The 27,500-nt window shown below is 42.4% G+C and overlaps 2 protein-coding genes across 5 annotated transcripts in view; both read right to left on the bottom strand.

Annotated features, from left to right (window-relative positions):
- Positions 1 to 18,483, bottom strand: part of arhgap46a (Rho GTPase activating protein 46a) — a 30,836-nt gene extending 12,353 nt beyond the window's left edge. For 2 of the 3 annotated variants that reach the window (XM_068315470.1, XM_068315472.1), the window contains exons 1-2: positions 18,361 to 18,483; positions 6,787 to 7,293 (exon numbers count right to left, since the gene is read on the bottom strand). In XM_068315470.1, the coding sequence (XP_068171571.1) occupies positions 6,787 to 7,293; positions 18,361 to 18,374 (521 nt within the window). In that variant the 5' untranslated portion in view covers positions 18,375 to 18,483. Of the gene's footprint in view, positions 1 to 3,792; positions 3,904 to 6,786; positions 7,294 to 18,360 lie in introns of those variants that run through there. The other variant, XM_068315474.1, reaches the window with a different exon arrangement.
- A 1,034-nt stretch (positions 18,484 to 19,517) lies between these two features.
- The window catches only part of sulf2a (sulfatase 2a), a 29,675-nt gene continuing 21,692 nt past the window's right edge, over positions 19,518 to 27,500 (bottom strand). The window contains exons 7-22 of one of the 2 annotated variants that reach the window (XM_068315051.1): positions 26,425 to 26,575; positions 25,967 to 26,142; positions 25,713 to 25,841; positions 25,405 to 25,461; positions 25,167 to 25,296; positions 24,874 to 25,081; positions 23,754 to 24,036; positions 23,537 to 23,633; positions 23,303 to 23,397; positions 22,706 to 22,765; positions 22,467 to 22,633; positions 22,141 to 22,283; positions 21,860 to 21,968; positions 21,743 to 21,776; positions 21,204 to 21,257; positions 19,518 to 20,814 (exon numbers count right to left, since the gene is read on the bottom strand). In XM_068315051.1, the coding sequence (XP_068171152.1) occupies positions 20,784 to 20,814; positions 21,204 to 21,257; positions 21,743 to 21,776; positions 21,860 to 21,968; positions 22,141 to 22,283; positions 22,467 to 22,633; positions 22,706 to 22,765; positions 23,303 to 23,397; positions 23,537 to 23,633; positions 23,754 to 24,036; positions 24,874 to 25,081; positions 25,167 to 25,296; positions 25,405 to 25,461; positions 25,713 to 25,841; positions 25,967 to 26,142; positions 26,425 to 26,575 (1,924 nt within the window). In that variant the 3' untranslated portion in view covers positions 19,518 to 20,783. The remainder of the gene's footprint in view (positions 20,815 to 21,203; positions 21,258 to 21,742; positions 21,777 to 21,859; positions 21,969 to 22,140; positions 22,284 to 22,466; positions 22,634 to 22,705; positions 22,766 to 23,302; positions 23,398 to 23,536; positions 23,634 to 23,753; positions 24,037 to 24,873; positions 25,082 to 25,166; positions 25,297 to 25,404; positions 25,462 to 25,712; positions 25,842 to 25,966; positions 26,143 to 26,424; positions 26,576 to 27,500) is intronic. The other variant, XM_068315052.1, reaches the window with a different exon arrangement.

The raw sequence follows: 27,500 nt of genomic DNA, 5'->3' as shown, positions 1-27,500 counted from the left end.
CACAGCGGACCTCACACATGCAAAGACAATAATCAGATTTATAGAAGTGATTTCCGACCAAAACTTAAACACACAAAACAGGCTGTAGGAATGCACGGTAATTCACTGTCAAAACCTCAATTTCCTCCTTAAATGAACCTATTGTGTTCTATGGCAATAAGATTAGGATGTTTGGGAGCTGACACAAAGATGAGCTAATGGAAACCATGAGACAAGTTGTGAGATAATTTTTTGTAACTATAAAATCCGTATTTATCCATGAAACAATATTTTTTACTAATTAGTCGTAGGATTATATGAGCAGACCGCATTGTGGATTTTTTTGTAAAATATGGTGCATTTGTTAGTTTTGCCAGGAAATATGCTCCATGTGATTCCCCTTTTATTGTCCACAAAAGAATTAAAACACCAAACGATCTCTGGGGGTTTGTGTGATTGCTGACTGTAAAAAAACGTGAATCTGTTTTCTGTGTTTTCAGTGAGTGGGTGGGTGACATCCTTTACGAAGACCGACCTTGAGAGAGTACTGACCACTACTTCCCGTCTGAGAAGGTCCTCCGGAGGGATGAAGAGGCCTTCCCCATATGTAACACAAACAGGAAATGCCTAAAGTAATGTTCACGCGCAGCACCCAGGGCCAAAATATGGTCTAAATTTTCATAACACTGAACACACACACGCAGCTTTTAAATGGTTAACCTCATACAGGAGAAACACTAAACCCTTGGCCTGTATGCTTTTTTCTTTAGCAGTGTCTGCTGACATACATACAGCATATTCCTGTCCATACAAAAACTCAATTATACCCTCTGATGAAGTCAGTAGAAATTTTTAGCAGCCTGTAATTCAGGACTGAGACTGAACACACTTATAGAGCAGCATAAGTGCGACTTATCCCATCACACAGCCAGAACACCTAAATTTGTGTGTGGGGGGGGGGGGGGGGGTTCTGTGTATCACAGAAGTAGACTGGTGAGGTGGGACAGGTCGGTGACATTCCCACTATGACTCATGTGTTTGTTCAAACCAGATAACAGATTGAGGAGAAAGCGTGAGCTCCAGGAGCATCAGGGTAAAAAACGGAGAATAAAATCAGACATAAAATTATTATGTACAAGAAATGCATAGATGGAAAGTTTCACTAGACGTGTTTGCTGCTGGTTTTCTTGTTTATCTGATATCACACAGCAGGACGGGGTTTACGACACATTTATGTCCCAGAGAAGTCTATGTGGCGCTATAGAGCCGTCTGTATGCAAAAGGGGGTCGAGAGCGACAACAGAGGAGGGTGTGAGCTTGTGTAAATGAGAAGGGGTGGGGATTAGTCGTGGGAGAGTGCAGCAAGGGAATGAGCGGGAATGCTCGGATTCCTCAGGACTCACACAGGGCCCCTGTGGCAGAGAGTGGGGAGCCTCAAACAATGCATGGCTGTGTCATTGCCATGGAGATGCTTCGCTTGAAAGACGTGGAGTGTTAAGGGGTGGGAATAAGGGTCCGGACCTGAAAGAGCCATCTTTCACCTCCAGAGTGATTCAGACCAACAGATAGGCTCTTACGTCACACCTAACAGGCCTTGACTTCTTTCAAACCATAACTCAAGTTGTTTAGAAAGGGTGTGTTGCTCGCTTGTAGCCCATCTGTCAGGTGTCACCCAATGTGAACCGAAGGTGGGTATTACGCCGGCAACTTATCATAGAAGTCAGACATGATAATTGTCAATGGGAGTGAAAGAATTTTTTTCGTCTAAATCTCTTGCTGTTTTCAAAGAGATAATCTCCTTTTCAAGTACACACACAAAAGTGCTGACAAGCCTCTTTCAAATAAAGCCTGGAGCTAGCATGAGATCTTTTGGAAAAGAGTGTAAGAAAAAATGTTCGAGGGTCCTTTGGAAATCAACGACATGACAATCGGCCTCTGGGCGGAAAGCAAACTAAATCTGTGAACAAATCTGAATTACAGTGAGTAAACAGTGACTGGGTACAGTCCAACATACCAGAAGTCCCAATTTTAGTTATTGTTTTGACTTTAGATGTGGTCTGTCCATGATCAGACAAATATACTGTGGGAACTCTGTTGTCAGCAGATGCCCCCTCTCATTTCGTTCTTGCTATTCAAAACTGTCGTTGGAAAAGCCATTAGTTGAGTCACTTTGGTAGACAGGAATATGGATTTGGAAGTTCTTAAATATAACCCCGGGGAGTAGCGGGGATCAGAAAAAAAAAGCAGGTTATAATTAACATTGGCTGTACAGGAAGAGGAAATGAGGTCAAACAAGCCAAACTTCTGCTACACAAACACCTCAGAGTGTGAGCCAATGGGATCGCTCCGATCCACGGAGAGGAAGGAAACCGAAAAAACAAAGAGGATTCGCTTGAGGACGAGGTTGTATCCGCCATTGTTTGAAGGTGATATTTCATGTCTGCTTTGAAGGATGAGTCATAAAGATATAAAGAAGCATGAACTAACAGTCTGGAATTGAGGCAAAGCTGGTAGCCCCAAAGTTCCCGTCAGACACCTATAGAAAGCCAGCTGTCCTGCAACAGCTGAACTGACGCACCACCCTTCTTTCCTAGCCAAGATGTCTACCAGTTGTGCAAGTCTTTTGCTCGACCTAACACTGTGAGGAAGGCTGTGCTTGACTATCAAGCCACTTGGCAAGATTTGTAGATGCAGGATGAGGCCAATCCCTACCAGATTCCAGAGAAACCTGCCTCTGGAATTTGAAAGTGAGTCTGTTTTTGTAAAGACAGGTTCCAATATGAAGGATTAAAAAATGAGTCTTATCAGTCTGAAGTCTTTAAGATATAATCAGGAAAATAAAAGGAAAGAATTTAAGTACCATATAATTATATTCTGCCTGACTATGTTTTCCACAACATAAAGAAGCTTGTTATGTACGGATGGAAACTTTGAACTTTGAAGTCATTACTTTGATAAAACTATTAAAACTACCGGAGAGAAAGGAATGAATCTGATATTAAGCCAATGCACATTAAGGGAAGCAGATTTCCACAATTCATTTATATCTACAGTTCGAAAGACGCCCTTCTTTAATGTTAAAACAAGATGGAAAACTCTCACAACAGCTGCAGTAAGAGAGATGAGATCAATAATCATCTTAAAGGTCATTTTCTTAGGAAATTTGGTAAAGTGGCAGAAAAAAAGGAAGGACATCCATCACAAATATAATTTAACACGTAGGTAAAAAGCAGATACATTTGAGAGGAAGACCTCCTCCTCTTTCAAAACATGCCAACTTTGTGTGAGTCAGAATCCTGGATTGGAAAGATCGCTATGATTTTAAAGACAGGACATGGATGCATAAGGAACTGTAGGCATTCTAAAAATACCATCCATACATGAGGCAGTCAGAGGAGTAGGCCTGTGGTCACTTCATTTTAAAAACACTGGAGATATTCCATCATAACCGCTCTAGAGTGAGAGTGCTGTAATAGTATTTTGGTGATTCATAAAATAAAACAAAAGGCGTTTTGGATATATTGCTTCAGTTAGACACAAAAGGCTGTAGATCTGTAATCTTGTTCTTGACAAGTCCATAAACTTTGTATTTATGGGAAAAGCAGAGTGAAATGTGGAAAAACTGCACAGAAATAAAAACGAAATGAGGACATTGTCACTGCGGAGCAGACCGAAGCACTTTGGCAGGATTGCAAGTTCAAAGTGCAACTTTTAATGCTAACTAAAAAAACAAAAACAAAGCAAAGAGAACCCACTTTATTATTATAGGCAGACTTAAAACACCATCTGGAAGCAGCTGGAAAACGTTCTTACCACACCGGGAAGATAGAGATAAAAACAAGTCTTTCCAAGTTCGCGTAAAAATGCTGCGGCTAAATCCTGGTCGGAGGAGATGAAGAGCACAAGAGACTTCTGCCCTCGAACTCAACACAATGTGTGGCTCATTAAATATGTAGTAACTTTAGTTTAACCCATAAGACACCCTTGCGTTTTGGAAAGGAAAAACTACCGGTAATTCTAGTTCATGACTCATAGCTGGTCACAAGTACAACAAAAGAAAGTAACCACTTCACTTTTGGTTTTATACTTTTGCTTTCATTCGCATGATTTATTAAAGAATATTCTGTTTAAATTGGTTTTGTCTCATCGAAGACACTGCATTTGTCCATAAAATACATCAGTCTAAAAAGAAACCAAGCATTTCTTTATCTTAACACTCCGTTTACTCACAAACTTGATATTTTATCCCATTAAATATACCAATTTGCTATCATCACATACAAATAAATACTGAAATATTCGAAGCAGAGTTTAGTTACTTTAAGTATTGATATACGCAACTTTGTGGAATCTTTTTAAAGGAATTCCAAACCACGGGGCAATTAAGAAAGGCGGGTTTTAGAGTCTAATGTCAGTGTGATTGCTGTAGGTTGAATGTGTGCCACTATATCATTACAAGGCTAAATGAGAGGGCACAAACAAGCTATTTGGTGTCTATTCAGCCAACCCAGACTTCCTGCTCAGAGAAAGCTCTCAGTTAACTGTGGGCAGTCGGGTTTAAGTGAGAGTCTTTGTTCCTTTTAGTTGTCCATTATACGCCTGAAGCCAGCTGATAACACAAAAGAGTTCTGTGACCCCGATGTGAACCATCTAGGGTCACCTCTGGGAGGTCTTCCACCATGTCGTCATGTGTCCTCACCACCCACTCATCCTCAACAGGTTCCCAGTAACTCAAAAGCTCAGTGGATGGGAACCCACACACAGTGAGGACAGGCAAATTCCAAAATCACCAATTACAGATGGCATGATGTTAGCTGGATGACGAAAAAACACACTGCCTGGGAAGTTGGGTGAAATTCAAAACAGGTGCTGTAACTTGCCTCTGTCCAGTGTAATGAGAAAGATATCAATTTGCGACAGTTTCTGCCAAAATCCATGTGTGACTGACATGTTTACCCCCAGAGATTAGGGTACTTTCCTGATGAACTCCACAGGCTCTGACAACCCAGATATTCCCAGGACATGTGCTAAGAGTTGGCCAATGGGTAACAGATTAGGCACTTTAGCTGATATGTGTACTCATGCCTACACTTCTTTTGTGCATGAATAGTAGAAGTATATGAAGTCATAAAACAGAAAGACAAAGAGAAAAGACGAATCGAAAATTCAACGGTTAGAATGACACACTGGGTGCGTCATGTGGAAACTAATCTATCAGGTATGAAAACATTTTTTGATTGGCCAAACCTGTTTTCCAGAAGTGGGAATGTTCCATCTCTGTCAATACAGCATTGTGTACAGAGGTTAGAGGTTAATAACACTTGATTTCCTCTGAAATCTTACAAGAGAAATAACGGACGTAAGAATAGACACGATTCAAATAACTGAGAATAACAAACCCCGGCATTGAGGAAGGCTGAAACCTCCTGTGAAACCAAAACAGCAATGATTGCCAAAAAAAAAGCCCCTGACACTCCAGGTGGGACAGAACAATTAGCTAACCTCAAACCAACGTGACCTTTCTAATTTTGTGTTTAAACTTTCGCCCCCTCCTCTCACCCACTGATTCTTGTCAGTATCAATAAGGTGGGCCACTGAACTAAAGACAAGCATGCCTGCAAGTCTGTTTTCATCCATTCTGAGCTGTCACATTCCACCCTCTCTGAGCATTTTGAGCTGGTTTCTAATTACCTAAGAGATGGAGGCTGATGAGCATATAAAGGGACCATATGGCTCAGTCTGGTATCAAAGTACTAAACACTCTTCATGTTCCTAGGAAAACAGCCCGTCATTGTTTTGAGTAGAGACAGAAAGGGTTCTGGGAAAGATTGACCTGGTGAGGTAAACTGACATTCTGTGGGGAGTTTTGACGCCTTCAGAGTCAATGCAACTCAGCCTCTTGTTGTGTCATTCAACAGCCATGGCTGACCCCTTACCCACCCTCCCACCCCCCAGTTTATGCGTAATCTCAAAGGAATCTGAGATCAGAAGGAGAGACCTCCCCAATAGTAAAGGTGAGATATAAAAGCAGTCATGAGGAACCAAAGTTGCAACAGCGGAGCCTCAGAAACCAGCAGGGATCACCTTGTTTATAGTCAGCTGGAATGCAGTGGCTCTGCTTGTTGTTAACCACAGACAACGCTCTCTCACATGTCTCTCGTACATGTCGATTTAAGCTCTTGGCCTTAACAGGCATGACGAACTTTGACAGCCTGAGGCCCTGATTTGTTTTGGGAAAATGAAATGAGATTTGAAGCAGAGCAGAGCAGAGCAGGGTACTGATGGCGAGCTCACAGAGGGGCACAGAGATGGCCTCAGTGGCTCTGGGCCAGGAGAAACCGAAATGGCATGTCTGGAATTCGGCTCGGAGGAAAAGGATGGTGGGGTGGATGAGGCCGCAACACGAAGCACATGATGGGGGTTCTCTGAATGACTTACTGTTTTGGGTGTTCTGCATCAGTTATCCTGTGCGTTATACTGACCATTAACCCCATTTGGTAGCCATTTGCTGAAATGGCTAAGAATGGCTCACAGGAAACAGTATGGAAACATGGGACATATGGAATGTTCAGATAAGTGAGAAAGAAAATAAAAGAAGCCGCCTGAATTCAGGTTGAGCGGTCAGAAGTCAAAATACTCCTGTGAGTTCTCATAGCAGGAGCATTTGAAAGTCATTATGACTCACTGTGTCGTGATGACTATCTCGTTTCCCCACTTTTCTCCTGGTAATATGATCCACTTAATGATTAAGCACAAATCCCTTTCCAGACTTACTGCGGGGGCTACTGAAGGTTCCGTCAGACGTACCTCTGTGAGTCTTTGTTGCTGTTCGTGCTGTGATCACAGCTGCTTCCATCTCCTTGCGATCTGCTGTCCACTGCTGGGTCCATCTCAGGGTTGAAAACCTCTTCATTGGTCTCCAGAGCTCTGGGGACGGGACTGTCTTCATCTCGCTCGGGCAGAGGGGTGCAGGGCCCTTGGCTTCCGGCGCTGCTGATACTCCCCGTGGTCCCGTGTTGGTGTCTCTCCACGCTCCCGCCGGCTTTCTTGGCTTCGCTGCATCGCCTCATGGCCTGGAGCTGGGAAAGGGGCACCACGTCGGCTCCCTGTGGTCGATGCCAGACTGTGCGACGCCCAGTGGAGTTGTAGTAGTAGAAGCGTCCGCTGTGGTGGTCAAACAGCTCCCACCACTGGTTACCGTCTGCCTGGCGAACAGGAACTCCTGGAGGGGGCTCCCACCCGCACTCGCCAGTCATCAAGTTCACATACATATGCTCACGGGAGCGTGGCTCCAGGATCTCCACCCAATCAGAGCTGAATGACAAGATTAAAAACATAAAGAATGTTATTTACAGCTCAAAATATCAACAGACTATATCACAACAGGACATCACGATGTACTCGAGGCTGCCGTTACGCCTGACTACTAATCAGCTCGACAAGCAGCAAACAACACACACTGTTAAACAGCGAGCGTCCCACAAATGCCCACCTGCCCATATGGAGTGTCAGTGTTTGTGTCCGCTACACAAATCCATCTGTATGTGTTGAAATGATGTCATCTTTTTTTTTTGGTAGGCAATTATAGCAGGACCCACAGCGTGTATGTGTGTGTGTGTGTGTGTGTTCCCTGAATTGGGAGAAAGGTGGACACATCCTGTGAGACACCAGGAATGGAGTCAGCAAGGTCCAAAGAGAACCGCATGCTCCCAGTGCTGCTAATGTAAAGCCACCAAGCTTAACTACAATCACAGAGTGACAACAGCCAGCTCAGCACAACACACACAGACAAAAAAGGAATGGGGGGGGTTTGCAAAAAAGGCAGAACGACAAATGGATAGACAACCTGATTTGGAAGGTACAGATACACACAATCAGATCATGAACTGAATTCCTGAAAAACTAGAACACACCACCTGTATTAAAGGAAGTAAGTGGCGTATTGGAGTTGAATGATTGTGTCTTAATAAATGAAGTCAGGGCAAATAAGCAAAGACTGCAATTTTCTGGTATTACATATTCAGGTCATGCTACCTTTAGCAGGCTCCATCATGTCTCTTTTGATCTTATTGTGGAATGCAAGCTTTAACTGTGCCAAATAAATTCACGTGGGAACAGAAACACTGCATGTGGCCAATAAGAGTCCTTTCCCAGGTCTAGTTAGAAGAAGGACTCCTTTCTAGTCTCCGCTGACCACTGGCAGGTCCTGGCAGGAACCACTTCTCTCCTTCAGCATGCCATCCAATTCTAGCTGGGGGTGTTTGAAAGGACTGCACTGGTGTTTATGAATCAGTGTCACAACAATCCGCTATAGGGTTCAATCTGATCCCAGTTTTACAGGAACAGATATACTTTCTTCTCCTTGTCACGGATGTTTGTGGTACTCGTCTATTTGTCCAAACTACCTGTGATAATCAAAGGGGGCATGACGGGAATAATGAGTGAGAGCGCCCACAATGTCCATCAAATGCTTGCATTTGTTCCACACGTGTCTGCCAAGCCAACCCCCGTGTGCAGCCTCAAGCTTCAGGAATAGAACGAGGGGAGTGTGGTGTCAGTCCGGTCTGCCAACTCCAACTTCTGGGAATAACAGCTGTTCTCTGTTTTAACAGAAAACACTTGAGTATCTTTGGTGAATGTGTCTCGATATTGATCCATTTTGTGCAGCTAGATCCACTCTAAGGGTCTCCAAAGGTCTGTTTAACAAGTGTTAAAACAAAAAGGGAATAGAAGGGATATACTGTAGGTGTATTACACATGATGTCTACCCACGTTTCCCTGTGCACGGTGACAGATGCTGGGATGTCATCTGTCCAATCCCTCACACCAGACTAGACCCTTTACCTTCCTGAACTTAACATGTAGGGTGTTTCTTAAGGATAAATTACGACTCATTGATCTGGAACAGAAGACTAATGACCAAGGATCCAATATTCATGATGCAATTTGAAAACTATTTATATTGTTTTTTTAAAATACACATTATTTTGTAAATTCCCAGGAAGACAATAACACTGAGCCAAGCTCTTCTCTTAGGAATAAAAATAAAATGTGTGGAAATATTTGGAATTTCTGAGAAGATAGGAAAGCAAATGCCAAACAAAAAACTTTTGTTAATGGGATGAATAATGAAAAACAGTTGGGCAGTAAAGAGACAATACACGATACGACATTTAGAAACCTCTCGTCACCATTATCTTTTATGTTTCAGTTAATGTGAATACTTTACTCAATGATAAGCTGAAGAAGTTCACCTTAGCTAAGTTCACCAGATCACAATTCAGTGGTAAACTGTAGGTTTACGGTTAGACACTTGGTTAGTGGTAATACTTGAAATTGTTCAGGATCATGTTAGCAGTGGGAGCAGTAAGCACCCAGGAGAAAAGCAAGTGGAAAAAAGTAAATAAAATTGAAGAATGAATCAGTATCACTTAATTGAGGGTGACGTTTGAAATAACTAACGTTAATCTGAATTCATTTTTAAGTAACTTCCTCCATTCTGATCATGAAATACGACAAATATATTGAGGAATGTCAGCAGTCAATTAATCTGTTTTTATTCGTATGGCAATATTATTTGCAAATTTTTAATAGCATTGGAACAAATGGATCGATTTTCCATCAATTAAATTGGTTCATTACAAGTTGAAATTTGATTATGGACCATGCAGTTCCTCAAACCCATGGTGTGTAAAAAGCACCCCGTACATGCCGGAGTCTTCATCCTTTCCCAGCTTCCCACACTCAGAAGGATGCACCCCCCACACTGAGAAATTGATCTCTCCACGCAGCATTCCTTGTAATTCATTTGCGCTTGTCACTGCTCTCCCTAAACCAAACCTAACTCTAACGAACATATAATTTACAAAGCCCCGCCTTCTGTGGGTTTTTTGAGGTACAAACATTCCGCAACAGAGACACTGAAGCATTTGGTGCAGACTTTAACCTGTTTCATGGTGTCTCCAACACCCTGACAGGAAACTGGCATTTGCGGGTCAGCTGCAGAGGCCGTGGCCGTCGGGTTTAGTGGCACAGTGTATAACGGCTGCATAAAGACGGTTAGCTCTGGGTAAATAAACAGCAGTGAGGGCTGAGAGCAAGCCTGCTGGGCTCTGTTGATACAAACAGATAGGACGGAAGATGGGTCAGTGTTCAGGTTCTGAAATTCCTGGAACACCATTTTTAGAAGTATTAAAACAACAAGAGAGTCCACCATTACATCTGTTTGTCTAATACAAAAGACCAGAAGGTCAATTACTATAATTCTTATTTCATTGAGTTAATGAAATTCCTTTTCCAGTACCAGAAAATAACTATGAAGCACTTTTTATATTACGTTCAAATATATGTCGACTGTTAAGATAGGTTTTTCATTCCTAAAATTAAACTTATCTGAGAGATTGCGACAAAAAAACAAAGAAAGCACAATCCTAAATTTCAAGATGTACTTTAAGGTCAAGTTATCACATTTTAACATGAGATGCAGACATAAAACAGCAGTGCAGGGCTCAAACGATTGTGGCCATTTGTAGATCCTGTAGATGTTCATAAATGGTTTGGAATGCAGTCTGCACCAGCTCAGAGATGTTCGACTCCAAACGAAATGTTTTATATTTGACTAAAACGATTCAGAAAAGTCACGATCCTGCGACTGAACAGCAGAGAACCTTATTTACCTCAGGGGAATTGTAATCTGACCGAAGTAAACATGGATGCCACGGACCTAAACCAGTGCTAAACACAAACTGGATTTTAACGGCATCTCTTACGGAATCTTGCTTGAATTTTTCATCCAACCTGAAAAATAGATCTTTCTGTTGCGAAACTGTCCATGGTTTTAAATTAAAATTGTAAAGTCAAGTATAAAATCCAATGCTCCCATTTTCCCTTTCGCTCTCCAAACAGAAAAAAAGGATCTTTGTCTCCCATTTAGGTCAAAGAGACACTTTAGTAGCCTATAGTTATTCCCCGGCTAAAAATAAAGCATGTCAAACTGAAAACATTCCCTGCAAACAGAGTTTGCCACGAGTCCAAAGAACACCTTCGTCTTGTTACTTGCAATTTTAAATGTGTCTTTAACTCCTTCTGAAGGAGAATTTGTACTTCATGTATCATCTAATTTATAGTCAGTTCTTAAAATAACTAGAATAGAGTGTGGTTTCCCATCCCAAAGTGGGAAACAACAGAATATATAGCTCATGGAATCTGCCCCATTGTTCAAAAAGAATGCCAAAAAGTACATGGCACTTTTCCCAGCCACGGTAAACACAGAGGACCGGACAATACATTCACTAGGAAAAAGGGTAACAAGCAGATGTGTCATTGTCTAACGTTTGGATTTCAAACAAATACTGACGTGCTTGTTGATCTGAGAAGATAAATGACACAATGAGAGAAAAGTGATTCCTCTGTCCTAAAATATTGTTCTGACCAAACTATGGCAGCAGACTTTCAACAGATAATCCACTATCGCTTGAAATACAGCTTTAAGCTTCATTGCTGTTGAGGAATTCCTGATGGACAGATTTCAGAACTTGAGCCAAATGGGAGTATTTTACTGCGTTCATTTAAACTTCACGTGATATAATAGACAAAAAGAGCGCGCCCACTAAGCTCCCTTTTTCCGATTAGCGCTCATGTAGGCCACCCTCTAACCTTTTCCAACAACACACTATTCTGGGCGGTTGCTTGAGACGGTCCCCTTGTGGACCAAATGTCCTCACACAGGGACTGCCATTCATCGAAGAAACCTTAGCACTCAGTTCAACGTGCTGAGCAACAAGTGCCAAAGTCCACCCAGGCCGGTATATTTACAGCTCTGCTATTTCCTATTTAGAGACATAAAACATTCTTTCTCCTCAGATACAGGCCTTAAAATAAGTCACTGCACAGGAAAATAAGGACTATAAAATCACCTTGCTGTGCAGGACCTGCTATTACAAATTTAAGAATAAATTACTTCTGACCGTATTTATAGTGACAAATCACGAGCAATGTTGCCTTGCAAAGCAAGCAGGGACTGTTCCCAATGTAATAAAGAGACTGATCAATCAAAAGTGGACTTCTGTTTGATTATATATTCCTCCCGTACAAAGTCTATTCAGTGTGAATGCTGAACAACCTGCTTATCTAAATATTGTAAAACAAGAGCAAGGACACCGTCTGAACACTGAGTTCTTGGTAATTCTTCCAAAAGCTGTGACTTACAGAGAGGAAAACCAAAAGCCTTGCATGGCAAGCGCTTTGACGGTGGATTTTGTTGTTATATGTGCAAAGATTTGTTTAAGATTGTGCATCACCAGACGTCACGGTCTTGACATGCATCTCCCAGAAAGATCTACATTCAGATTAGCATCGTCTGCCTCTTCCTCTGACATGTTTCCACTAGGAGTTGATACTGATGGACAATGAGGCTTCAGAGGGGCCAATCCCGTCCTCCTCAATAGCCGAACTCTACTTTTGTAAAAGGTGTTTGTGTCAATGAAAGATCCACTAACTCCTGAGTTACACTGCAAACAGGTCGGGACAAGGTGTATATGGGTTTGCCTCTTTGCAGGATGTGCATGTGAGCTCCCACTGCCCCGCCCATGTGTCCAGAACAATTCGAGGTGGAGACCTCACATGTTTCAGATGACAGAAAAAAAAGCCCAGCACCTGTCAGGCTAGCATTCTTCAGGCCTTTTGTTTAACACCTCACGTTCCTGCCATGTCAACAGGGTTAGAGGTCCGTTAAACCAAAAGTACTGTTGTGTGTGTGTCTTCTATTTGATTTAGCAACAAGTAAACGGGCACAAGACTGCTGAGTGTGTTCTGAGAGACAACCTGGCAATCATCACAACTGAAATCCCCATAATGTCGATGCTGCATATTTATGTTCTCTGGCTTAAACAGTAACATGCTTTGTTGACAAGAACCAATGGGAAGCCCACTGCCTAGCTTGGTTACTCTATTGTCCAATGTTAGAATTAACTTTTGTTTGCTTTCTAAATACAGACTGAAATGTCAGCAGGTTGTTTATTTGCTATGGTGGCTGACAAGGGCTAATAAGTAACAACTCCAGAAAGAAATTCATAATATATCTTCAATGTCATAGCAAATGCTCACTGTTTGCACACACTTGTTGTTAACAGTTGTGACTAATAAAACTGTAAAATCAGTTGTTGTGAATAAACACATAGAGAACCTAGCGTTGTTGCCACTAAGCCCATGCCACATTCAACAATAATGTCCCCTGGAATCCCTCTCATTGTTTTTTCTTTCCCTGTATTTTCAGGTCTTTTCTGTAATGTGTTGTCTGATGTCTGACGGCCTTTAGAGCTCGGTCTTTGATTGTGTGTTGCATATCTTCAGGCGCATCTGTGTTTTAGATGTATTTGCCCTCAGGCCAATTGTTATCCATCTTCTATACAATCCCGGAAGAGTTCTGATGATAGAAAGCAAAAATCAACGGATAACAACTTGGGATGATCGGTGAGACCATGAGTGGACGACCAAATGAACATTTGCCCTTCAAATGGACATCACTCTTTGCAGACCATTAAAAGAAGAAAAAAACAACAACAACATTTAGCCAACAATAAACAATTAACAATAAAACCTAAAAATGGAATCACATTCACAGCAAAATGGTCGTCAGTTGCTTCACACTGTTACCTTACCCTGCACCCCTCCTCCCTTTTTCTCTTTTCCTCCCACCCCTCAAATGCAGCTGTTGACATCCATCCCTCACTTGTCAAGTGCTGACATTGGCAAACAAGTTTGGGGGTCGTCTTTCACGGCGAGACATCAGGCATAATAGAGCCAGCCTAATGTGAGCCGACCCAGGCGAAGGGGTGATAGGTTCCAGAGGAGGGGAATAGAAGTAAAGCACTTACAAAACCAAACAGTCAGGGGTCCGCATGCCAGGCTCCATACGGCTGGTATGGGAACGGTCCTGAGCTCACCCCGTTACCTCGTTTACCTCCAAGACAACTTGTGGAAGATGGTAAACAAGATGTTAATGATGGGTGTGATGGTATTATGACTAAAAAAGACACATGCCGTGATGAGCTAGGTATTTCTGACACACTCACCTTGTCTAAAAAGTTAATGAAGAACACATTCTGCCAGTTTCTATACAAATATGACACATCTCCTGCAGGGACTCCATAACAAGCAAATGTCATGACTAATAATAATACGTAAACACCTCTTCAATGCTTCCGACTGCAAGAACCAGACAGTCTGGTTTAGTCTGACTGCTATGGGCTCGGCTTACACAAGTGTGCATCATTGGAAAAAGGGGTTAACTACAGATTGGTAAAAGCAAAAGTTGGATTGCTGATGTTTTTTCTGCAGGACAATAAAGGAGATAAACAGTGGTACAATTTCCCTTTTCCCTATAGTTATCAATAGTTTGTTGCTATACATAGTCTGTGGGGTTTCTAGGAACAGAAAAAAAACGGTTACCTAGATGACAAGAATGTCCTGCGATGACTCACGGTCATATGCATTACAAAGCCTGTGAACTCTATTCTGATGCCTGCGATGGTACAGAACAATACACACTATTGTCAGATCAACAGGACTTCACTCATTGACTCAAAGTCTATGTGTTGCCTGCACACCAGGGAGGCTGGCCAATCAGAGCAGTAAGGGCAAGAGCTTGGACAAGTATACAAGGCCTGGTCTGACCTCATTCAACAGCTGTTCTAATCCAGAACCAGAGACAGTTTCCTCTCTCCATTGGCACCGGATTAGACCAAAGCTCACCAGGTCCTTCAGCCACCTTCGGTACAGCCAACGTTTCCCATGCCGTTTTCCAAGTCCCAATTTTTCATGGCTGAAGAGAATTAATTCCCCGTGGGTGCCAAGACGCTCAACCCACTGCATCAAACTGATTCTTCATGTGAAGCAGGATGATAATGCCTACCTCACCACTAGCTCCAGCAGAAGATTTTTGTGTTGGCAGTCTTGAATGTCACTTCAAACAGTCGTTTTAATCCACCTACAAACTAACTGTAAAGAAACAGCATTCTTTGATTCTGTATGGAGTATTGTCTTGTCCTGCCATCCTCTCCTCTCCCACGAATGCTGCAGCTTTCAGCAGAATTGCCAAGGACTTCCGGCCCCCTCGCAGCTCCGCTGCACAATATCTGCCTGACAGACTACTTGGCAACAGGGTCATTAATTCCCTTTTATAGAGGTAAGCCTGACCAAACAGAAGTCCCTGTCCTTCCTAAAATCCACCCCTTTTCTCGGTTGAAGAGCACGTGGGTATTTTCCAGGTCAGACGGGGTTCTGGACGAATGCGAACATATGCAGGAGAGGCCGAGGATGGGATCAGGGTGTTTGCTACAAACAGGCTGGCCTTTCTGCCTGGTACACCAGCTGTCAGACTGGGAACAATGGGATCACTTTTACAAACAACAGAAATTAACGAATCTATTTTATTATAATGCAATTGTGCTTTTTTATCAGTCCAATGTGTATCATCCTGGATCATTCAGGTTAACGTGTCTCAACAAACCTAAGGAATCTTTCCTTTGCATCTTTCACTCTAGAAATAAAAATTTCTATCCATTTCTGACCTGTCTGCCTACCAGGAGCAGTTTGTAACTTCATTTTGAGCTAAACACCACCACCACCCCGCCCCTGCCCCAAATCCTCCCCTGCTGACATGACAAACGGGGCCAGTCTAATCCCAGAGGGTGAATTGGGAAAGGGGGTTGGGGGGCTGAGGGTCGGTGGCCGGCCGAGGAGCCGCACAGGAAAGAAATGTCCAGATTGTCCTCTAAAGGAAGTGAAGGTGCAGACGGCAGGGTTACCAGGCTTATAAATGGAGAGCAGGCTTGGACGCTGGGTCCACACGGGCCTCAGAGGAGTAGCGGCAGGGATTACGAATTAAGAGGCCATTACCAGGATCAACGGCGTACAGATTATTATGTCCTCGTGACAACAGAATTTAAGACAGTGGTAGACGTTGAAGCAACCCTGAAGTTGCCTTTCAGGTATGACAATTTTTCCAAATATACTTTGAAACGTGGCTAACAGAGATTTTTGTCAAGGTCATCTTCACCTTCACTATCCAGTGTTGCAGGTCACACGATCAGCGCATCTTTTTGTAAGACAAAAAAACTGAAAATGTTTTCAATAAAACTTCACAGAAAATTGTCCCTCCAGAGGGGAACAGGTGGTTGTTGTTTGAGTCTATTTAGTAAGATGGTATGGAACCCTTTTTGTAATGGCTCCTACTATGAGGAAGCCATGACCCACCTTACTCTGCTTCTGATTGGTTTGGCACAACTTTACACAAATAGTCAAACAGGGTGGGTCACGGTAGGATTGAGAATCCACTCTGCCCTCTAGTTTCTGGATGTAAAGATTGAATATAATATTCTTTTCAACCATTGTGTAGGGCTAAGCAGTGCACCGCGACAGCGCATCGTATGATTATATAGATATATTGAACCACATTTACATCCTGCCTGAACATGTGACCATCCCACGACTTACTACAACCTGTAACTCTTGTAAGTGATGATCACTAGTCTTAGCATGAGGCTCAATTTAGCGTGTGCCAGGAAGCTAGCTTTAATACCAACCGGAACAGTGCATGGAAGCAGATGGATATGTTGGGACTAATCACCTTAACCTCAATGCAGTGTCATTGTGCCATAAATAATCAAAGGGAGATCATGAGAAATTGTGTCAAGGTTCCTTAGAGATAAAGTAATCTGACTAAACATTATCCAAAAGGGAAAGGTTGTCCAATGACATTGAAGCATTAACATGTCACAATATAAAATTATACTACATCTGAAAAAGGATTTTTTTTCACTTAACTTTTCGCCAAGTTCAATTACCATTCAGGCCTGAGAGATGAAATGGGGTACACTTGGAAGTGTGCACAACATATGCATTCCATTTTGTATCCCCTGTGAGATCATACATTTTTGTATAATTGCACCATATCACACATTATAATGATATCGCCCTGATGGCTTCACTTAACTTTGAAAATGACTCTTGCCAAGTGACAATACCACGTCATTCCTAGGACACAGGGTTCCTAGCAAGCACAACTGTGTTTTAATCCTCACTTGTTCATTAGTTATCAACAAACAGACAAACAAAGAAAAGATTTCCACTGTGGCAGAGCCACATTTAATTTTTGTCTGGATCAAACTTTTTTCAAACTATCTAGTAGACAGCAAACAAGCTCGTGATCTCATAACCTCCAACTTGCAGGCTTCAAGCACGCTTCCTATGAACAGGAAAACAACAGTATTCACTGTTAGATCCTCTGTAGGATGGACATCCTGTCTTGTACTCTTTCCACTGTCCAAAACTGTATTCATCTTGTCAGGGGGAAATGCATGGTTTACTCCTCCATGTCTGTGTACTTTTGAAATCTTGCAGGACAAACATCCTATGAGGCTCATATCTGCCCCTTGCATTGAAGGGACCATCATCGTCTTGCTACATCGTTTCTCTTCTTCTAACAGAAACGGCAAGATTAAGTTAAGATGTCTGCAGAAACCATCTCTGCACAGTCATTAGATCAGCACCAGCTGGCAAAGGAACGGTGGACATTCTTTGTGCCAAACTTCCAGCTTCACACTGTCTTAATGACATCTGACTAGGCAGCTTGGTTGTCAGCGTCCTTGAAACAAGAGGCACGCAGATAAGAAGACGAATCTGAGATACTGGCAAATTAGAGATTTCCACTACTTCAGCTTGAAACATGAAGAACCTTCAAGTCCTGTTAAAGGAAGTTATAGTAAATTTAGAAAATAAACCAAAGTAGTTTATCCTTTCACATCTCTGTAGCTGTAAATAACACTTTAAGAACTAAAGCCAACCATCTGACCCAGGAAACTGATGAAAGCTTCAAAAGAAAGTTTTAAGACACATCTGCAGATGGAGCAGCTGCTGCAAACAAACCAACATGTGGGATTCGAACCTAAAACTAAATGGGAGCAACATATGGAACATTTTCCTTCCGTTTAGGTCACTGGTTTCCAAACCACAGCAAAGACTGAAGTTAAAGTCAGACAATTTATAGGCCGGTGTAGAAAAACCAACATAGTTCACAGACTCAACCCCCCACTTAAAACTAATTTGGCGACTAATTCTTGTTTATCAAGACTCCCATAGCTTCTCGAGCTAACGTTACGCTGTTAGTAATTTGCAAACTGTTCACAATGACGTTCTGTCCTGTAAATAAAACACATCCCATTGGCAATCCTTCTGGACTACACTTCTATTACCGAGGCTTCCACCGGCCGTTGCCCGCCTTCACAGGAGCTGCCGGCGGCTTGATAGTAACCGAGCTTTAGCGTAAAAACTTTCTCCACAGAAGTTCGTACTGCTTATAAATTTGAATGAGAGCAAACTAACCTTGTCCCGGACATTTTCTTCACATTGTAAACGAGGCGTAAACAAAAGGAAATCGATATTTAGCGGGCATGAAGGATAGTTTTTCACAGCGTGCAGAGCCGTCCGCGGAGTGACTACGGGACGGTCCTCCGGTGGTGAATCCGATATGGAGGCTCCGCCCCCGCACGTGAGTCATAGGTTGGGATAAGGGTCACCCGGTCTGCACACCCCAACTTCCGGCTGTCAGCCCCCCGCCCTTACGCCACCCTCGCCCCGCCCACAAAAGCTAGTCTACGACTCTATCAATTTTAACTTCAATATCCGGCAAACATATGCAGCTTGAAAATGACGTCATCTGATAACTTTTTTGATCAATAGCAGCGAAACAAGTGCACAGAAATAAGTGGGATAAATTTAAAAACTTTCTTTAAATAATGCTAAATTATTACTGCTCATTTTTTAACACTGTCGATGTGAATTCAGTTGCTTTTAAACTGACACAGATTCTTAGCATATTTATAGTGATTACAAATGGAAATTACATTTTATCACTCATTACATTTTACCATCACACATAATCTGTATAACCAGTGTAGATTAGTAAATTGTTTGTATTTGTGTTGAAATTACATATTTATTTTTACTTCTTTACTCGTACTATTCTTATATATCTTATTTGTTGACAGTTTACTCTATTATTCTGTTTCTCTGTAACTTCCTTCTACTGCTGTAATAGTGGAAATGTCCCCACTGTGGGACGAATAAAGTTTTATCTCATCTTTAAACAGATGTGTTATTTGATCAAACCAAACAAATATCAGATTCAGCTCAAAGCCAATCAACAGATTCATGTTTGTGTACCATATGAGAATTTTTTACAAATTACTCTAATTTGATCAGAGGACCATAATGGGATGTTATTGTCATTCCAGTTGGTTTTAGCGTCTACACTGGTGGAGTTGATCATGTCGGCCCCTGTCCGGCTCCGGAGCGCACAAAGAGCCCCCTAGTGGACAGGAATACAAACTACCCTGTTTACCACAGACAGGGCGCCCATACAAGGAAACCTGCCTCAATCAATCCTCCTCTGCTGACAGTGGATTCAGTTGTAATAATAAAATTAGACTCAGTTTTATGATCAAACAGCACTTTATTCACAATTACTATTAGCACTCAGGTCTATGGAAATGTTTGCTAAAAAAAATTATAGAAGCTAACAAAGGCAGGTAGCTTAAAATCACAATGATATTACGAAGCTGTGTTGTTCCTCTGGCACACAGTAAACTATACAGGCTATTCATTAAATGTACATTTGTTCACAGTGAACACTTTAAGTGCTTTTCCGATGTAAATAAGGAGAGGACAAACATACAAATTGCGAGGAAATTTCTGACGCTACATTTCTCCTTATAGGTTCATTTTGTCAACTCATCATAAAACGACATCTGCCTCCCCAGTATTATAAAAAATATTGTAAACATTTATATTAATTGCACAACATACATTCAAATACAGACTGTACTGTACAGCAAGGTTTACTTCTTTCTGTACTGTTATCTCGTAGCACCATGTATAGCAAGCTTAATAAAACTATTTGGATAGTTTTCTACATTGTGGTACCAACAATATAAAGGGGTGAAATGGAATTGACTAATAATGCATTCCGCCAGTGGTTGAGGATGTTCGGGTTGTTTCATTGTGAGATTGTGGTTAACGTGGGCCTGTTCAAGGTGTGGATGACACTGGATGAGGTTGGTTCAAGGCTCACATCTCACAGCTTTGAGGAAGATAGTATCAAATACAGAAAGGACATTCATCAGCATCGAGATCAACTATATTACAAAAGTTTATGGTGAACAGTTTGTTACCATTGGTCCATAACATGTGCAGACACGTTGGTGCAGACAAAGAAAAAGAGAAAATGTCTTGTTGCTTCTCCAAGTTTGAGCGATTTGGCGAATCAGTATGTCCAAAGAGACATGAGGCCTTAGTATGTCATCGTGTAGCAGCAGAGGTGACGTGTAACTCATCAGGTTTCCACTAGATCCCATATGACATGACAAAGAAGTGATTAAAGCTGATATTATGTACAAGCAGCGCTGTTAGACTGAATGGCTTGTGGACAGCATACAGTGCCACCTGCTTCACAGCATGCTGATGATGTTAATAGTCCTGGCCGCTAAGGGTAACAGATGATGTGAGTGAAAATTAAATGAGTGTGAAGGTAGAATTGACGATTGGAGAGTCTTTAAGCTTCCTCGCAGTCTCAGCATCCTCCATGCTTGGGTGAGTCACGGAGCAGCTCTCTCCAGAATTAAAACTCAGATTAGAGGAAAGTGGTATCTCAGGTTATGGTCCGTCAAAGTGTGGTCAAGGTCCTCGGGTTTGCCTGCACTCGCCCACTCCTTCTTCTGTTGACACAGTGGATTGCGAGACGCAGGCGGTTAACCAACCCATCCTTCCCAAATCTGCCCTCTGTACAGGGAAACAAATATTGTGAGTCAAATGTACCGCTTGAGGCATTCACCCTAAACCATGGCTCCAGCTGTGGTCTGTTCCTACCAACACTGCGAGGAAAAGTAAGAGATGACAATAACAGGACTGAGAGCAACACAACGTGATGTCACACCTGCATTGCTTTATTGAATCTGACTGAGTGAGTTAATGGAAAAGAGGATGGTGCAGTTTTGCAATGCAGGTAAATGTACAATAGTGTAAGAATAGGAGAAAGGAATTACAATGAGTAAGGTAGAGGAAAGCATGCTGCTGGGTTATTGGTTCAAGTGGGGGGAAAAAAATCTGGATAGAGATAAGAGTGGAGTTTGGCTGAGTACAGAGGAACAGATGGATTATGACAAACTCACAGCGATTTGGAGGAAGGCTTCTTCACTTTTGGCCTCTTTCGACGATGAACTGGCCTGAAGCATGCACAGCACGTATACACACGCAGGGCAAATGCATGTGCATGGAGACAAACACACAGGTATATACACACACAGGTGCACACACAAGTATGTGCATGCGCGCACATACACATACACATACACACACACACAAACACACCCCACGCACACAGCAGAGACAAGCAATTAGACGTTATCACAAAAAGGGAGCGGCAGAAGCTGAGAAGCAGGCTGGTGTTTTCGTCCCTCTCTGCCTTCTGCTTCTGCATGCTAAAAAGATTTTGACGACAGCAGTAAGAAACCATGACAGTTCGAGGAGGATCAGTTGCAGCACTTTATTTTCTTATTCTTAACTCCCCAAATGACTCGCTATGAGAAGAAACATAGCCAACAACTCACTAGGGAGGATGTAACCTCCAGGAGTTCAGACTGTAACACAAATTCCATCTGCAGAGTTTATAAAAAAAATCAGCTGTTCTGTAATAGGAAGGACTAAATACCTGTATTCACTGAAGTAGTTGCGCTCTTTTCCTCCTGAAAGAAAGTGAAGATAACACCAGTTTCAAGCTGAAATTAGCTATAATCACTCATGTTTGCCTCAGGGACTCTTTACTCACCCTTCTCTGGGTTGCATTGCTTATGTCCTTTGCAGCCCCGCAACTCCATAAGCTGTTGATGCATTGAATTTAGAGCATTGCGTTCCAGGGTGCTGACGGCATTCATCAACTATAAAAATAATAAGGACAAAATGTCAGCAAAGGGCTTCAGGAACCAGAACATATATTTGGGAAACAATGGAATATTAGTATCTCCCCCATGTTCAATAGGAAACATGTGGCGGGATTGTTGTTATTGCTCAGTTATTTATATGTTTGCGTGTTTCCAAAAAATGAAATACCTGGTATGGGTCAGTGTTGAGATCAAAATACTCCAGAAAACCAGTAGCAAATTCACAGAACAGGAAGTTGTGCGTGTCATTGATGGTCCTCAGGCACCAGTACGTGTTGTTGTTGGCACTGGTGCATGCACAGAATGGACCCACTGAGGGTGTGAGGGTATGGGAGTGGGTGAGGAAGGGAGGGGCGAGAAAGGAAAACAGACAATATTCCAGCAGTACTCCAAAAAAAGGTCTTTTCAACACACCTGCTGTGGAAAATATCAAACAATCCCACAACTACAGTATATGCTTTACATTCCCTTGCTACCCTCCTGTCATTTCCTCACTTGTCCAGAAGGGGGCGGTCTGCCAGTGATGGTTGTCATGGGTGAAGCAGGTGAGACCAGGCATGCTGCAGGTGTCGTTGTTTTGGAGCCTCTTGAGGAATTTACGTAATTTCTTTCTGCGCTTCTGCTCCTTCTGCAGCCACTGAGTCTTTTGTGTTGATGGAAGCCTGAAGAGGATGGAAGTCAGTCAATTGGAATGCAAGAGGAATTAGTCACAGTCAAATAAAATTAATGTTTACCTGAGTGAATGCATGCGTCCTGTGTTGAGTCTGAAAACCTCTTCGCTTTTGAGGAAATAACTGCAGAGATAAAATGTGATTATATGGACTCTAAGATGAGTGCATCCCCTCACTATGTGCCAGCACGTTTCTTTTAATGAATTTAAAACCTATTCTGAATTCAAGAAGATACATGCACCATCAAAATAGCAACCCTCAGTTCTTGCAAAGCAGAAAAAAAAAAAATCCACCCCTTAATCTGGGTCCACTCCAAATTTCAGCGATTTCTTCTTCACTAAATTAGATGAGAGCCCACCAGGCGTACATAATTGAAACAAATGCTGATATATTCCATATTTCACAATGTTAAAGGATCCAGATGCATTCATATGTCCCACGCTCAGCACCTGTCTTTGTGATAATCTGTCAAGCGGTTTATATTAGGTTGAGATTATTCATAGATCTACACCTTTATCTGGATGCGCTCCAAATATGTGTTTTCTTCCCCACCTCCCACCAACTGCCATTTAAATACATGAAGCATTTGTTGAGTAATCCTCCCACCAACAGATGCCCTTGAAATAAGGATCTATTTCAGGGGACCTGGGAAACTCTCACCTGGGAGACTCGCACTGACACTCCTCAGGCCGCACTTTGCTCAGGTGCCCTTTGACCTCACGGAGGTTTTTGATTTTGGTCTGCAAGGTTTCAATCTTAAAACAGAAGAATAAAAACACACAGAAGGAGAAAACAATTAAATGCAACAAATTAAATTAAATACAACAAATGGGTCACGAGCTGTGAAATGGGTTTAATGAACTGGATTTAACAAGGACATGAACGGAGAAGTACCTCATGCTCGATGTGCAGCTTGTGGTCCTTCCACGCTTGAAGAGATTTATAGAGGCCTCCGTCACATTTCACTGTGTCATTCATCAGAATGGAGCATCTGCAGGGTATAAAAACACAGCAGAACCACTAAAAACACAGACCTAAGAAGTGTAAACTCATTTAAATCACCTTTATCGACAGACATTTGATATATTAATGCAGACACATGCAGCACCACCTGTAGGTGACTTTAAGAGCAGCAGGTGGCGTGAGCAGATTGGTGGTGGTGGGTTTATATGTGACACCCATTCCACTGAACTCTTCATCGTCCTCTTCATTCGCTGCCCCGCCCATCCTGTCTCCGGCCCAGCTGCTGTTCCTGGCCGTCAGGGGCTGATAGCCATCCTGAATGTCGACGGCGTACAGGTCTCCACCCAGCTCATATGATACGGACCGGGCCCAGCGCTTCCGTGAGCTCGTCTTACTGGATCTCATTGCAGAATAAGATGAGACAGAGGAACCTGAAGGACAGAAATGTGAGAGTTACTGAGGATCGGTCTCTATGATGATGCAGTCAGGTGACAACAGAGACATGACAAAAGTAATCCTGATTACATGAATCAATATTTAATATAACTGGTGTCATATTCCATCAATGCATTACAGTCTTATACAGTAGTACCTGGAGATACAAGCTGTTTGACATACAATTTATTCCAGATACGAGCAGGGCTTCAGGACTCCACCATTAGCTGGTGGATGGATGAAACATCAGCTCAGACAGGATCCTGCTCACTTTTGTGGAGTAAAGACCTAGGGCATGTGGCCGTGATTTTTGCATGTCTTTTCATACTTTGTCATCGCTTTCGTAACTTATATATAATTAATTATGCAAAGGAAAAGTATGCATGTCTAATGATTGATAAATTTTTTCCATAATGTAGAGGGGTTTGGGGCTTCTTTTTTTTTTTACAAGGCTAGAGCGGATTAAAATGATTTAAATCAGGGAAATATGGTTTACAAGCTGTTCGACTTACAAGGTCAGTCATAGAACTGATTAAACTTGTATCTTGAGGTTCTACTGTTATCTGCTTCTTTTTGTACTCTTTCAATCGTGTTTTATATTTTACTCCACCACTTGAGGGCAGCAGAGACACACAATCCTTGCACCATGAGTCCTTCAAGGGCTAGTCATTTTAGCGTGAGATAAATGGCCTGGTTTGGGATGTTTGGTGTTTTTTTTTTTCCAGACTGCTGCAAGGACATTTGAAAGTAAAACAAAAGTATTTTTCCTGAACAAACTAAGATGTATTAAAAGTTACTGGAACTGGAACGTGCGAGTAAAGAGAGGAACTTACTCTTCTTGGTGAGTAGCCTCTTCCTCTTCAGGACTGATGTTTTGAGACCCATGTTAGCACAGTTACAGCTGTTTGAGTTGAATGTTGGAGGCAGCTGAGAGGCACCGCGGGCCATCAGAGCCTGCATCCGTGGGGCAAAGAGACTCGCCATGCCCTTGCACTTATACAGCCTCAGCTTGCCAGTCGGGTCCTCGACACACTGCCACTTCTGAAACAAGAGGGGGATCGAGCATGAGAACAATCCATATGCTTCCCCTGGAACTTTGAGAACCTCTCTCTCTCAGCTCAGATACCTGTCCAGGTTGCTGACAGGAGGTCTGGTACTCTGCTTTCTGGCAAAGGTCCTTCACTCGCTGGTATTTTGGCAGGAAGTTTTCCTCCTGGGCCATTTCCTTCCCATCAGATCTCTTGTGAGGAGGCTTTCTGAAAGAACAAGGCAATAAAGAACCGAAGACAAGTTGTGCGATTTCACCGATAGCAAGTGTGTGGACTGAGAACACTGTCTGTGAAAGGTCAATCAATAAAACATACCCTCTCTCCACCAGGAAAGAGTCCCTCCATGTTTTACCCTTCTTGTTCACCTGAAATCTGGAAAATGATCAAGAAGAAATAAAAATAGTGCTTCAGAACACTCTGACACTGCGGCTGATACAGCTGTTTTAAAATGCCATCGTTGTACAGCCCTGAAAGGAACATTGTTTTTCATGTTTTGTTTGGATTGTAGAATTAATTATGTCTAAGAAAACGTCCAGAAAAATGAGTTTGTAGCACACAAACACCTAATCTGTAACATTTTAAATGTCATTCTTACAGTGTTGAAAGTTAAAGCATGTGTTCACCTATTGACTGGCTTCTCTGTGTCCAGCAACTTGAGAATAGACTTGCCATCCATTTCTGCAGGGATATCAACACCAGCCATGTCCAGCAGGGTTGGTGCCAAGTCGATGTTCAGGACTATGTGAGGATTTCTTCAGGGAAGCAAGAGTGAAGGAATATTTTTTTATTCGAATTAAGTCACATTGAATGGTGAATACTACAGATATCAGAGTGATACCAGATATAGATATCAGAGTGCTGTCTTGGTGTCACTCACATGGCACCTTGCTCTACGTTAGGACCTCTTATATAGAAGGGAACACGGATATCAAATTCGTACGGCATTGATTTGCCCTTGACCAGACCAAACTGGCCGATGTGGTAGCCGTGGTCTGAGGTGTAAATGAGGTACGTGTTGTCCAGTTCTCCCATTTCCGCCAGCATGTTGTACACCTACAGAGTAGGATATAATTAACTGAGCAATCAGACAGTGCAAAAATTCACACTTCATGGTGATAGCCCGAGTCTCCTGCACCAGTTTCAAGGAAAAAAAGGGACAGAACAATTTACCAAGTGTGTCACTGAATGCATTATATAGTCCCAGTCAGAACAAGTACAGATCTCTCAGGATTTGAGAAAGTCAGATGAAGTGTGTGTGTGTGTGTGTGTGTGTGTGTGTGTGTGTTTAAGCTTCTTTGTTTAAGCATATGTCTATCTGCCTGCGTGCCTGCCTACCTTTTCCATACTGTCATCCACAGACAGGAGGGTCTGCATCCTCCTGCGCTGCAGCATGTTGGTGAACTGCATGTGGACAGGTCTCATAGGTCCCGTGTAGCGAAGGATCCAGTGTTTGTCCGGGTTGGGAGCGTAATTGTAGCTTGGGGTTCTGAAAGCAGCAGAACGGAAAAACAATTAACTAAACTATCAAAAAATTGGTATTCGTTAATTTTTATTTCTGTTGCACCTCTTAAATCAAACAGGGAAAAGCTGAAGACTCATTCCCTTATATACAGTAACTCACCATGCATGCAAATTTGATGATTTATAGATGAAAAATTACACTTTGCAATCCCAACAATATTTTCTGCCTATGTCTGCCAATATCTTTTATTCTCCTTATTTCCAAAGTAGCAAGAAAACTGTTTATGCAAGTCTAAACTGGAGGCGAGGCACTGCGATCGATAAGTCTGAACACAATGGGCACGGTTTGATCAATAATTAACTCCAAGCCATATGGAACTTTAATTATTTGAGAATAAACACTGCTAAATAGCTAATGAGATTGCAGAGAGAATATATTTAATGTTTAGAGTGAATCGATTTGACTTTTAAGCGATGTTCACAGTGTGGTCTGTAGTGGCAACTCTAATGTACCGCGAGGATGTGTCTACAAGGCGCCAAGGTAAGAAGAGCATTCATCACCAGGGGAATGCAGGACTTTTACTGCCTCTCCTTCTTCATGTGGTTGATAAGGGCACAGGGAGATGGACCGAGAAAAATAGCCAGAGAAACGCTCTCAAAAAACATCACCCGAGGGAGAAGAGATTTATGGAGAAAGAGCAATTAAAAGTTTATACAAAGACACTGGGGTTGAATATCCAGAATACTCCATGTATAACGTCTGCGTGGCACAGGTTAATGATGCTGGAGGGATTAGGAGAAGCAGAAGACGGGTGTGAGGGGGTTGGAAGGAGGGGGCCGAAACTGCAGTCTCATTACTGGTCTTGGTCAGTCTCTAGAGGCCGATAGCAACGCCGCTGTTAGCCGCCAGCACTACAGTCAGTCAGGAGTATGGAGGGTCAGGAAGATAA

The sequence above is a fragment of the Antennarius striatus genome, chromosome 5 (genome assembly GCF_040054535.1).
Source record: "Antennarius striatus isolate MH-2024 chromosome 5, ASM4005453v1, whole genome shotgun sequence".
NCBI classification, from domain to species: Eukaryota; Metazoa; Chordata; class Actinopteri; order Lophiiformes; family Antennariidae; genus Antennarius; species Antennarius striatus.
This window is presented reverse-complemented; position numbering and strand designations above follow the sequence as displayed.